This window comes from Notothenia rossii, assembly GCF_949606895.1.
Source record: "Notothenia rossii genome assembly, chromosome: 12".
Lineage (NCBI taxonomy): Eukaryota > Metazoa > Chordata > Actinopteri > Perciformes > Nototheniidae > Notothenia > Notothenia rossii.
Window position 1 is genome coordinate 16,827,740 of NC_136911.1, and position 13,032 is coordinate 16,840,771.

The following is a 13,032-nucleotide window of genomic DNA, read 5'->3' on the forward strand; positions in this document are numbered from 1 at the left end:
TTTTGTAAGGCTTGAGGGAAGGAGAAAGCTTAACAATGAAAGACTATAATCAAGGACGAACAGTAATCTCACCAGGAAATTCACGCAATAATGAAATGAATCGCATTGAAGTGTGTGGGCACAAATACAGCTTGCAAACCTTCTGGGCTCAGAAAACACTGTATTTAAAAAGGAATCTATCATGGACCCAGATTGTTTACCTGTGGCCAGGGTTCACAAAAACACTGTCGAGGGCCATGACCTGCTGCCGGCCCCTGGTGTCGTCAAAGATCCTCTTCGCTGCTTCAGTGGTTTTGGTGATGACACAGTCCATGTCCCCCTGGATGTGCCAGGAGATAACCCACGCAGCCTGATCGTCCTGCACGAAGGCCAGGTGGCCGACCTGCATTCAGAGAGGTAAAGGGTTGAACACACAGCGCTGACAACAGTTTTCTCTGATACACATATTTAGCAGAAGCATTGATTGGACATATGTGCATCGAGGTCACTGTTTCCGGAAATTAAACTGGGGTTCAAAAGCTGCTAATCCAACAGAATTCCATCTTCCCGATGATATTACCAATCCCAAAACATCCTGCTGCCCCTTGTAGTTATCCTGGAGGGAGCAAACTCTTCTGCGTGTTTTCATTATCTTTTCAATTTCAGCACGCTTCTCAGTTATGAGTCTGTCAAAATTTGGAATCTAGAACAAAACAAACGGAAGATATGTAAATGTCAGTTCTTGATTATGTGTATAGATGAGATCCAAATTTCAACATGTACAGAAAATACTTGTGTATAGAGTTCAAATGGTACACATACGGTTTGTGTTGTTTCCATGTTCCTCCTGTGAAGCTCCTTTCTAATCGAAGTCTCTTTGTGACTTGCAGCGATGTGATGAGCTGTGAGGGAAGAAGCACTTGCAATTATGGAGAATTTCAAATATAAATGGGTAGACACAAAAGAAAAGGCGCGGAATGTTTAACTCTATACTCTCTTGGTACCAGTTATAGTGTGTCCGTAATACCAAACGTTAAAAAAAGATGGTGTCAAACCATATGCTGCTTCTCATAAACATTTCAAATAAACACGTGAGTTGTCCGACTGAAATGTGATTTAAACCCAACTCTAAACACGTGTCTGTGTAGAACAAAATATAGATGGAACAAATACAAAATATGTAATATAGTCTTACAGGTCAGCACACTAAGGAGTTGTCCATAAGTGTTAAATAACTCTTTATCTGCATGAACAGCAGTAGTGAGATCATCTTTCTTCTTGGACAGCTCAGACATTTTCCGTTGGTTGTCTGCATCTAAAACAGAGAGATAAAAGGAAGATGATTGTAGTTCAAATCACAGAAAGAATGCAGACTTAAGTTGCACATAACTAAAACATTATTTGTGAAATCTGAGTCATATCTCATGCACCAATATTAGCCCCGGATCATACCATTGTAGAAGTGGAAGGGCAGCTCAAAGGGAGCCAGGGTGAGGGGAACCATCGGCCCTTCAGGTGTGAAGAGGAGGGTGTATGCACTTCCATTCTCCCCGGGGCTGTTCTCCATGAGAGCCAGCCTCTGCGCAGAATAAATTAAACAACAATGTGCATCATGGCACCGATCCAAAATAAAGGTTGTGGTGTGTACTACGGCAAATGGTTACTCACGTCGATATGTGCCTTTCCTTCTTCCAAGCTAATTTCCAAACTTTTGGTTTTGCCTTCAAACAGAGGGATGGTTTGGTTGCTGTTGCCGCTGCAGTTCTTTATAGAAATGATCACCTTCCCGTTAAGGTCTTCCCCCGTTGGGTTTCCAGAAGAATCCTGGAATCAGACAAAGAAACCATCTGATAAACAGTCACTTATTTTAATGTATCTAAAAAGGGAAAAGTGTTTCTGTTCTTTCGCAATAAAGTAGACATCCTTCTGAGGAGGAAGTCTCACCATTATCCTCAGAGTCATATTCTCCACCAAGGTTCGGTTGGCTAACACCTTACTGTAGGAAACAACTGGGGTGGGTGGCTGAGAGGCGGGTCCCAGTTTGACAGGTTGATTGGCCACCACATTTATAGTGATCTACAGAGAGGAAACAGTGCCGAGTCATTATTTTCAATGAGTCAGGATTATGATCTACTCACCTGAACAAACACTTTCCTGTTAAACAGACATGAGATAACATTATGTCATGTATTTCAGATGAATGCTGGGTGTGTGAAAAGCACTGTGATGTATCCAGATTTTCGGTTCCACTAACCTGTTCACTGAACATGAATTTAACTTTTTCCAGTCGTAGAGAAAACTGGACCGTGTGTTTTCCAACTTGTTCTGGGATCTCTTTATCTCTGTAGTGAAAGAATTACAAAGGTTAACTTTCTTGGACAGATCCTGGCTAGCTGTTTGCGCCAATTTCACTGGATGCATTTAAATCGTATCAAAACAAGAGTGCTATCTCAGTCATCATCTAGCTTTTCCTTTTCAAATATTGCAACAACTCGGAGAAATACATAAGCAGATGAAAGCATTTTACCTAAAGTAAAAACGGTCGCTCTTCTGGTTCTCCATGGGTTTACTGCATTTCAGCTCAGTGGCCTGGACGAGAGAAGAATATAACAACAATTAAGGATGTACTTTAAGCAAATGAAAGTCAGAGACATTCCCCATGACTAGTCAGCCACTTACCGTTTTTGGTGGAATTGTTCCTGATGGCACTCCCTTCCACAGCAGCATGGACGCAGCAGCAGGATTGAAAGTGGTAATGGGGCTTCCTTCATCAGACACCACCGTCACAGAGAAGACTAAAAAGACAACAAGATGCTTAGTTTGCTAAGAGATGCTAAACAAGATGGAGAGAGAATAGAGAAACAATAGGGATGCAGACCTGGGAAGACGCCTCCTGCAGGAAACGTTGCATTGTTGTCGTACACCACGGACAGGCTCACAGGTTTGTTGGGATCAGGAGTGATGGTGATATTCACTGAGGGACCAGGGATGGGTTTGCGGTCGAGGGACCCTTTAAAATCCAGCTGATAGTACCCCCTATTGGACCAACAGAGTAACAACACTTAAACTAGTAACTTGTGGAATACGTCATGTTTACACTACTGGAAATGTGGATGACAACCTTTGATTTGGGATTTTTTTTGCATTATGATAATTAAAAAAACAATGGCGCTCACTTTGGTCCGCTCAAACTGGTAACAGTGAAAGAGGCTTTCCCTTCCACGTTCACAGGTTGTGAAACTACAGATGACTTCACCTAAAGAAACAAGATCTCATTCAATCAGAAGTAAGTTCCTGGCCATTGCTGGAAAGTTGAAATGGAACAAAGCAAATATTACATGTTGGTATTTGCTTGTAAAGCTAACCTTCAGTGCCTGTGGTGACGACCTCAATTGAACCACCACCCTCTGGTCCGAGCAGGTGTTCCCCCACTCGTCACACAGCTGGACAACAAACGGTGTGTCGATGCCTTGGTCATTCAACACCTGCAGAGGCTGATAGATACAAAAGAGGAGCTCAGACAGATAGTTGGTGCTGTAAATATAACACTGAGGTAACATCAAAGGGGTTCTCTTGTAAATGTTATTATAGAGTGGTGCAGGAATGACTCATTAACCAGTTAGCATTTTTAGCACTTCGGGGCTCCCTTGTCTCAAAGTCAAAAATGTTTTGATTGTGTTTTTGTTTAGATTCCCAAATGAGGTCTTAAATTGAAGCTCAGGAGAGTTTTACGTTTATTTCTAATACATCAAAAACACTTGCTTAGCGGTGGCGACGTAAAATCATGCAACTGTGATTTAGTTCGTTTGTAGCATTTTCTTTTGGCAAATGTATTTACGATTCAACTTTTATATTATTTAATATGTGGAGACTATCCTACTACATTAAAAAAAAGGAATTTAGTAGCATAAACCTGTCCGCCACAGATCTTATTTTCTACAATACTACGAAATGTTTTTTTCTTCTCGCGTCACGACTGCACCAATCTATTGAGCTGTAACCAGGGAAGAGGTGATAAGGATCTGAATCCCTCTCTCCGGTAACTTCCTGTCTTACCTGCACTGGACCACTGACTAGTTTAAGCTGTGCAGGGACTCCAGCGGTCACTTTTACTATGACGCGCTCCTCATATTTCTTGTAGGTGAAGCAGATCTCTCTGGGGCCAAGAGTCCCCGACTTGAACTGCACCCCCAACACCAGAACAGAACTGCTGCCCTCCTGATGTCAACACACATGAGAGAGTGAGGGTTAATTCATCAGTTATTATCAGTATATCTACACAGTTATGGAAGTATCCAGATCATTTACTTGAGTAAAAGTATTGGAAACACAATCTAGAAATACATTTTTTTGATTATATGAAGTGTAACTTAGAAGAAAATACAATAAAGTTGGATCATCATTATTTATTCAAGGAGTTTAATTAAGATTAATTTAAATTGATAGAAAATGTATCAATATCTAATTAAATTAATTCATTAATATCACTACAGTAATAAAGAATGAATCGCTTTAAATGATTTTCAAGGCAAATAGGCAACAATGGTGTCTTGTTGCGAGAAGTTACTGCTTTTCTTTGTTTTATAGATCATTAAAAAATCTTAATCAAAGAAAAGTAGCCAAAGAACAAATGTAGTGGGATACAATGCACACTATTGCCCTGTGGTAGTAATAAATCAGCATAACAAGAAACCAGAATAGCTGCCCAACAACTCATTAAATGAGCAACACAATTATCAAATGAGTTGCTGTATCTCTTACAAGAAAAGAACATGCTTTTTAATGAGCCATAGAGTATATAATAAGGAAATACTCATCAGGTGGCATTTAACAACACACCTTGCCCCTTGCACCGCCCATAAATGAACAAGGTATGGAGATGTCATGGCAATAAATCAAAGATAGGCAGTGTTGTAGTATAATCCGTCAGGAATGCAGCTGGTGCCACGCAGAGACTGACAATGCACTTTGGGAGGTGCTCCTTATCAGTGCCATTCAAGTTGATAACCTTGCTTGCTCATGCATACAGTATAGCCTCTGCTTGGCTTTGTTATGGTGTCATGGATGGAGAGATAGAGCTTCCCCCCATGGCGAGTCACAGGATGTAGGAGGAAGAGCTTAGCCTGATAAATGTTGGGGAAAGCTAAGATACTGAAGACAGCATGGGTGAAAGACAATGTTTCCATTCAGGGCTTCATTTCTGTCGCACAAGTCCTCTGTAAGGTTGAGTGTCTTTTTCTCATACCTGCCATTGGAAGGTGACGGCCGATTGGTCCAGACCCTCAGCTGTCACCGCCATGTGGTTCTTAGAGTCGGAGGTAAGCGTCTTTGTTACATTATCATACTGGTCCACAAGCTCCAAGCCTGTAAAAGAAAAGAAAAAAAGATGTGTCTCGTGAAGCTGTCAAACATATCCTAATAAATCAGATGTATTGTTGATAATGTTCACACTAACTGATGTTTCCTGGTATGACTTCCCCGAGCTTCACTGTGCTTTTCAGTAAAGTTGCTTTCAGCCGCTTTGGTTCATCAGGCTGTGGTCTACAAACAAAACAAGCAGGGATGTGGATTTGAAAGATACCAGCCTGGATATCAAAATAAATGTTTGACAATTAGGGCAAATATGTTTAATGCAGGAGTTAGATGAGAAAATCTTCTTCTTAAATATAAAGCTGTGCAGGAAATATGTGACAATGAATGAACTTAACAGGGGATTGTTTGCCCTCCCGACAGAGCTCAGCTAGCTTAATCTTTTCCTCACTAGTCTTTAAGCTAAGCTAATAAACGGCATGCATACTTATTACACAGACATGAAGGTATCAGTCTTCTCAGCTCAACTCCAAACAAGAAAGCAATCAAGCATATTTCTAAAAACAAACTATGCTTCTCAGTTTGCATCACAGAATCACAGTGTAGAGAGAAGATGTGCCTTACATGATGTGGAAGCAGACTGACACATTCTGGTCTTGGTAGGAGACCTGGAAGAAGCGCTCCACCTGCACCTGAGAGGGCACATGTAGGTCCGGCAGCTTCCCCTTGACCAAATCTCTCAGACGTACATCTCCTGTCCAGTTAACCTTAAACACAGTCATAATAAACAAAGGAAAAGTCAGTAACAAGCTAGGAAATGTTCAAAAAAACAACGAGTGAGCATGGTTTCTTTTTATTTATTTATCCCCACACCATTTACAAAACCAACAGGAGAGGAACACACATATATGCGAGACACACCTTTATCTTGGAGGCTATTTCAGCCGTGAGGGGAACGTCTCTACCAGCCTCATCGTACAGTTTGTAGAAGAGGTTTTCCATCAGGCCTCCAGCCAGCCAGAGTATCTTTTCGTTGTCCGTGAGTACCAAGTTCTTATCGTCCTTGCTGCAGATCTCCATGCGGCAGACTCTTTTGCTCGGCACCACCTCCAGCTCCCTAACCACCGGCTTGACTTTCTTCTGACTCTTGTTGGAAAACCGAGAAGGGGTTGACACATCGTGATAAAGATTACATTATGGATTTTTTGTTGTGGAGTTTTTAAACTTACGGGCATCTCAAATTGAACATGGAGTTTTTCTGGTTGTCCCTTGATTATTTTCAAGTTTACGGTATTTATCATGAGCTGTCCGGCTCCTGAATTGCTGCAGTCAGTAGCCACTCCCGGAAACCCCTGAACCTAAGGGCCAGATAAAAGGATGCAATGCAAAACTGTTTATTTGTGTTCAGATTATATTAGGGGAAGTAAATAGAGCAGGCCCACAAATAAGAAAACATGACCGTTTTTATAGAGATTCATTCCTGGCATTCACACCCCCCCATACCTCGCATCGAACGATCTGTTTGGAGTTAGCTGTGATGTTTCCTGCCTCATCGTGGATCTCAACATTAAACAAGACAGGTTTTCCATTCTCTACTTTGATTGGTTTGTCTTCTGGTGTGATGTGGATGGAGTGTGCAGTACCTGAAAAAAAGCCCAGTTTTTTTTTTTTTTATCAAATATCACGAGGAATATTTAATTGACAGGTAGAAAAAGATGAGGAGGACTGCTGACAACAAGGTGGTTTGATTATTGTCTAAATGTTCGTAGCAAACCAGTTAAACCGCACCTGATTTACGTCTGAAATCTCTACCAACCCCCCAGGTAATATTCAGCAGGCAATAAGTTGATTGTTTGAAATGTAATAACACCAGCAACGAAAAAGCTACGAATAGAAAATGATTATCCATCATAATTTCTCGCAGCACAAACCGTCTTACCAGGAAGAAGACTGAACTTGATAGTCTCTGTGTTTTGCGTCAAGCCCGGCAGGGTCACTTTCAGATCATATGTCTGCGGCATAAACAGGATGGAAATGAAATAACAGAGGTTAAGAAGCAGTGGGATCTTTTCCTGGGTATCAACCAGTAGCACTTTGTGTCAAATATTGTAGTTTTGTCTACAGGGCTGAAAAGTGATATATTTGACAAGTTTGCTTTTCACTTGAAACAAACTTTAGTTCTAGCAAACCAATTTCTTCTGAGTTAAGAGCATCTTGTTTTTCTAACCTTTGGTTGTAGGAGGTTCAAGACTTTTCCACTTGCTTTGACACGTCTGATGTGTAACGTCGTCCCACTGCTTTCCGTTTTGTCGAAACTGAGTGAAGTCAGGCCACTAAGTAATAATAATAATAAGGAAAATGTTGTTAAAGGGGCCAGCATATCCAACATCTTGCAAATTAAAGACATGATCACATTTAAGATAAACCTATGATACTGAAATATATACAAATCAGTTAAATAAGTAAAGCCATGTCTAAACAGCATTTCATTCAGTTAGAATAAAAGGGGGTCTTCTAAGGAAGCTGTCCACGGCAACAAAAAAAAGGAAACAAATCAAAACTAGGGTGAAGGGACCCACCTGCATTTGAGTATAGGTTTGAAATCCGGAGGGGGCACTGTGGGGTGGTCGTAACCGTCCTTTATCTGCAGAGGGATGTCAAAGAGCATTCCCACGCGAACACTGGAGCTCATTGTACCAATGACAAAACTCTCAGCCTTTCCCTCTGAGAAGGATGGAAACAATGGACATGTGTGATTATGGCATTCAGAATGGTTAATGATTATGAGAAGCTAAAGTTTCCTTGTGTTTCAAACCTTTGATGGTGAAGTTGAGTTTGTAGCTCGGGAGCTCTCTGCCCCCAAAGCTGTCTGCCTTGTTCTCGTTGATAAGAGTCCTCAGTATCAGAGTATACTCCCCCAGGCTGGTCAGCATCTCTGCCAAGGGTGAAATGTTTGCAACTTGATAAATGATCTTTCCGGAGACAAATACTTCTGGACATTCAAAATTCAAACCAATAATTATGAAACTGACACAAATAAAATGGAACGTACCCATCTTTTTGAACCAGAAAAACTTTGCTGAAGTAGGGGTAGCAAGACTTAAGACTTCTTTTTTTTGACCTGCAAATGAAAATATAAATAGAGTTTAGTTTAAGCTGTGCACCAAAAATCGAAACAGCAAAGACTTAGAAACAACTAGAACAAAGTACAGCTGGCTAGTATTGCATTTTCAAATAGCTGCTTTTTTCGGGCGGTAGATGGAATACTTTTGGTTAGCAGACTTTTATTTTCAATGTATCAAATTTCAATGTACCAACTTTAGCTTTGAGAAAATTATTTAAAAAAAGCAATTTTTCATCATTTTAAAAAGATAATATAATCATAATATAACCAAGTATGTACAAATAAATCCATAATTTAAATCATAATTACTATTTGTAGCAGCTCTGTGAGGAATCAGGTAAACATAAAAAAAAACTCCTGTAGTTATGATGATTCCACATCAAGCGTGTATCTCTTTGAATTAAAGTTTTATAATATAGTTTTTAGATATCATAAAATAACAGATTCCTTCCGTTTACACCCATACTCTTTAATAGTTTGATCACTGTTTGGTTTTCAAATGAAAAAATGTTCCCCTCTTACTTCCTTACTGCTTACCAGGCTTATTACCATGGTGAAAGACTTTGAGCTCAATAATGAGTCTTTTCCCAGCTCCCTGGCCAACTGCTGGCATCTGGGATATAGAGTCTTCTTTCTTGTTCATTATGTTGATGCTGAGTGGCCCTGAAATTATGCAAAACAACATTTGGAAAAAAGAACAATTGTATTATTTGACCTGGTGTTGTACACAGAAAATGCAACAGTTTACCTAACGCCGTCCCAGCTGGACGAGCGCCACCCTCTAGCCAGGGGTCTCCTTCAGGCCAGCTCACGCTCAGAAACTCTGGAAGCCTGGCACAAACAAATACCATTAGCTGATTAAATCTCCTCAAGGGTTAAGTACCACAACTAGTCAGGAGAGTGAGATACGGTGTAGGGAAATTAAGCATCGTAAAACAAATTACTTCCAACAAATGTTAGAAAGTGGGATATTGGAGAGGATGGAGCTCTGTAAAGGGTGTAAATGTTGACTATGCTAGCAGTGTAAGAGCATTTCCCCTGTCTGCTTACTCACTTGGCTAGGTCATTGTCAATGTTTTTCTGGATGGCTTCGGAAGTGGCGTTCTTGTCAATCTTGGAAATGGGTATGGTCTTGATCTTGTCGTGAAATGCTTTGGGTTCCTAGGAAACAGATTTGTTGGTTGATATCAGCCTCAGTTTTGTCCTTTATTGAATCCTTAAAGTACTAAGACTGAGATAAAGGATTACTAATAATTGTCTTCTTACCATACAAATTTCCACCTCTCCCCCTGTGGCAAAGACATCTTCTTCATGTTGTCCATACAGCAAGAAACGCACCACGTGGCCATAGAGAATGGGCTGCGTTTTCTGAGACTTCACCTGTATGAAGAAGTATGTGGGCATCAATACAGAATGGAGAATAACCCGAAAGTACATATGTAAAAGCAAAAGCTTACAAGTTGGCCTTTTGAGTATATTTTGCCGTCCCATTCGATGGAGGTGAATGTCGCCCAGGGATACTGCATTTTCTTAGTCAATTCAGTTCGTGTGATGGTCTTCTTGAAGTTAAGGAACTTCACTTGCTTGTCCCACTTCTCATGACAGTTCTTTAGCCACTGCGTGAATTCCTTCTGAATTTTACCTCTTTGTTTCTGTGGACATGGAAATAAAGCAATACCCAGTAACCTGATCAATGTTAATATGATATCTATTGCTAGTACGAACTATTATGCACTCAAATATATATAATAATATAGATCTACATCTTAAACTGGTGCTAAAAAAGTACAAATGTTGAATGTAGGGCTGCAAAGTTTGGTAACAAAAACAAAAGGTCTCTAATGACTACCTGTCCCTTAAGAATGCGTGTGAAGAAAGTGTCCCTGTGCTTCAGTTTCAGCTCCAGTTCCATGAAGGTGAGCTTGTTGGTGCTGACTGGGAATCTGTCGTCAGTGAAGAGCACCCCTGAAATCCGACTGTAACACTCTGCAAGCTCCTTCACTCCTGTACTCTGAGCACACCAGTCAAACCTGTAAAACACATGGATGGCAGCAATGTAAGCAGACCAGCAGTGCCAAATAAATAAGTCTTCAGATTGTTTCAGATTTATAACTGACAGTCAATTAAAGAGTTTGATATGACTGTTAGAAAAATATCGTCACCGGCTTGAGCTTCAATATCAGGATACGTGTATTTATTATGCTTGAAAGAATGGAAGAAGTCATCACATACAGAGCATATGGTACAACCAGTTCCCAGAACAGTGTCCCGTTGTGTCAGATTATCATATAATCATTTAAAACATATTGTCTTATACTCCGATTGCCTTTTACACTGTTCAAATTGTATTTGTAGTCTTGTATGTGTTTAACAGAGACATATGTTAAGGATTTACATTGCAGGAGGGCCAAAGGAAGTGTAAAAGAGGGATATGAAAATGGTACAAGGACAAGGGGATTTTATGGTTTTATGGTGGGGATGTTTAGATGGTAGCTAAGGGGATTTAAGTTTGGGACCAGTTAGCTATTCTCTTACATACACAGTTAGAGTTAAGCCTTTGTTATCATGTGCTACTCTGATGTTGAAAGAGTAGAGCGCTTTTGCAGGTGCTCAAAGCGCTCTAATAAAAAATGGAATGCATTATTATAAGATGTCATCTGAGGGGCTTCTTACTCTGTTTTCCTTCGACTTCAAAATACCTCGCCAAGTGATCGCCATTCTGAAAGTGTCCTGCTCTTAGAGAATTTATGGATGCATGTTTCACCCTTGCTTCTCCCAAAGCCATTAACTGCATTCCAATTGATGATTCATTTGCCTCTGGTACTCTGCTTCACCTTAAACCTACACAGAATCTATACATCACTTTTAATCAAGGTAAATATTTAACTACATAATTACAGTTTTCAGTTCATATTTTAATTAATCATTCTGTTTCACTCATAATGACTGTAGTTTAGTAAAACATGCCTCTTTACAATAGATCCAATTATATATTTAATTGGCCTTCATTAAATGAAAGGTACTCGGGATTTTCTTTCTAGAGAGCTAAACTTTGACCATGGCAACCTGATGAATTCTGCTCACCTGTTGTATATGCAAAACATTCATCTTCATAAGTTGTGGTATTAGCACTTGGAGGGCATTTACTGCCAGACAGTGGAACAATACAAAAATAATCTTTAATGAACTTTTTAAGACCTTTGACCAACATGGCCTTTGACATTGTTGGTCAAAGGTCTTAAAAAGTTAAAAACGTAGGGCAAAATGGCTTCACAACGAGAGAGGAAAAGAGAGGCTCCGTTTATTTCTCCCGTGTTATTATCCAAAGTTAATGTAAACTTTTGAATAATATACTTCATCTACTACAAGTAGTTTGTTTGAATGTAATAATTATGTTGTTTGTTGTAGTGCATCATTTATTGAAAAATGAATCTGAACTTTTCGATCTGTTCTTATTATAAACTGAAGCAAAATAAAAATGAGCCGCATTAAATGAGTCTTAAACATCAGCATATATTACCGGTCATAGTCCGGTAATTACCGGCTAACGGAAACTCTGCTACACAATTCAACACTTTAAATGGAAGATCCCCATAGCCTCTCAAATCAAACGTCAATAACTCACTATAGCCGTTGATGGACTGCTTGACAGAGATCAAATCCTGGACAACCTCAATGAGACCAAGACAGAAGTCATCTTCTTTGGACCCCAGCCTCCAGCCTCTCCGGTTGATACTCTGGGCTCTCAACAAAAACATTCTCCCCTCTGTCCTGAACCTTGGAGTGACCTTCGATATCTTATCTTTTAAAGACCTAGAAATGGTTATTAATGCCTTTGTTACCTCGAGACTGGACTACTGCAACGCTCTGTATGTGGGTATGGACCAGGCCTCAACTACACGCCTGCAGCTAGTCCAGAACGCAGCTGCACGTCTTTTGACTGGCCAAAAAAAGCGTGACCACATCACCCCAATTCTGAATCACTACACTGTCTGCCAATTCCGTTCCAAATTGATTTTAAACTCCTTTTATTTGTTTTCAAAGCCCTAAATGGGCTGGCTCCTGACATTTCCCTATGTTTTGTTTTTATATTTCTTTCTTATGTTTTAGTAGTGTGCTTTTATTACATGTACAGCACTTTCGCTCGACCAAAAATCGTATTTAAATGTGCTCTATAAATAAAACTTGATTTGATTTGATAGCCCCCACCCACCCTATGATCGGTGATCGGCTCAAAAACCCTGATCTGAGCATCCCTAATTAGAATTTGTGTATCCTGTACTCTTCTTTTACTTTGAAAAACAATTAACCGGCTTATATTATGTACATTCTGACCAAAGTTCCGGTCTCATTATTATAAATGTCCTCATCTGAATTTCGCAAAAAAACCAAATAAGCCCATTCCATAGACTGTGTACATTTTCTTGCTCTAACATAAGCTAAAATAATTGAAGTACTTACTCAGGCACTGTGGTGTAAGGTATGAGCCGTCCGTTCCAGAAACAGTCAAATATTGGCCTTTTCCTTCTTTCCTGATGCAGGACTCCAGGCTCATTATCACCATCTTCTTCATCATCAGGGCCTGATGGACGAAAGACAAACATTGAAATCCAAAGTTT

The 13,032-nt window shown here is 40.0% G+C and overlaps 1 protein-coding gene across 1 annotated transcript in view; it reads right to left on the minus strand.

Moving 5' to 3' along the window:
- Nucleotides 1–13,032, minus strand: part of smchd1 (structural maintenance of chromosomes flexible hinge domain containing 1) — a 28,441-nt gene that overhangs the window by 6,227 nt on the left and 9,182 nt on the right. Inside the window, exons 12-43 of the mRNA XM_079661191.1 lie at nucleotides 12,875–12,995; nucleotides 10,263–10,443; nucleotides 9,871–10,065; nucleotides 9,680–9,793; nucleotides 9,468–9,574; nucleotides 9,162–9,244; nucleotides 8,951–9,076; nucleotides 8,342–8,410; nucleotides 8,105–8,224; nucleotides 7,869–8,013; nucleotides 7,517–7,622; nucleotides 7,229–7,301; nucleotides 6,793–6,932; nucleotides 6,519–6,647; nucleotides 6,211–6,435; nucleotides 5,914–6,056; nucleotides 5,435–5,520; nucleotides 5,225–5,343; nucleotides 4,036–4,197; nucleotides 3,345–3,473; nucleotides 3,156–3,235; nucleotides 2,858–3,015; nucleotides 2,659–2,774; nucleotides 2,507–2,568; nucleotides 2,234–2,321; nucleotides 1,924–2,055; nucleotides 1,648–1,803; nucleotides 1,432–1,558; nucleotides 1,175–1,294; nucleotides 802–881; nucleotides 560–682; nucleotides 201–382 (exon numbers count right to left, since the gene is read on the minus strand). Coding sequence (XP_079517317.1) covers nucleotides 201–382; nucleotides 560–682; nucleotides 802–881; nucleotides 1,175–1,294; nucleotides 1,432–1,558; nucleotides 1,648–1,803; nucleotides 1,924–2,055; nucleotides 2,234–2,321; nucleotides 2,507–2,568; nucleotides 2,659–2,774; nucleotides 2,858–3,015; nucleotides 3,156–3,235; nucleotides 3,345–3,473; nucleotides 4,036–4,197; nucleotides 5,225–5,343; nucleotides 5,435–5,520; nucleotides 5,914–6,056; nucleotides 6,211–6,435; nucleotides 6,519–6,647; nucleotides 6,793–6,932; nucleotides 7,229–7,301; nucleotides 7,517–7,622; nucleotides 7,869–8,013; nucleotides 8,105–8,224; nucleotides 8,342–8,410; nucleotides 8,951–9,076; nucleotides 9,162–9,244; nucleotides 9,468–9,574; nucleotides 9,680–9,793; nucleotides 9,871–10,065; nucleotides 10,263–10,443; nucleotides 12,875–12,995 — 3,997 coding nt within the window. The remainder of the gene's footprint in view (nucleotides 1–200; nucleotides 383–559; nucleotides 683–801; nucleotides 882–1,174; nucleotides 1,295–1,431; nucleotides 1,559–1,647; nucleotides 1,804–1,923; nucleotides 2,056–2,233; nucleotides 2,322–2,506; nucleotides 2,569–2,658; nucleotides 2,775–2,857; nucleotides 3,016–3,155; nucleotides 3,236–3,344; nucleotides 3,474–4,035; nucleotides 4,198–5,224; nucleotides 5,344–5,434; nucleotides 5,521–5,913; nucleotides 6,057–6,210; nucleotides 6,436–6,518; nucleotides 6,648–6,792; nucleotides 6,933–7,228; nucleotides 7,302–7,516; nucleotides 7,623–7,868; nucleotides 8,014–8,104; nucleotides 8,225–8,341; nucleotides 8,411–8,950; nucleotides 9,077–9,161; nucleotides 9,245–9,467; nucleotides 9,575–9,679; nucleotides 9,794–9,870; nucleotides 10,066–10,262; nucleotides 10,444–12,874; nucleotides 12,996–13,032) is intronic.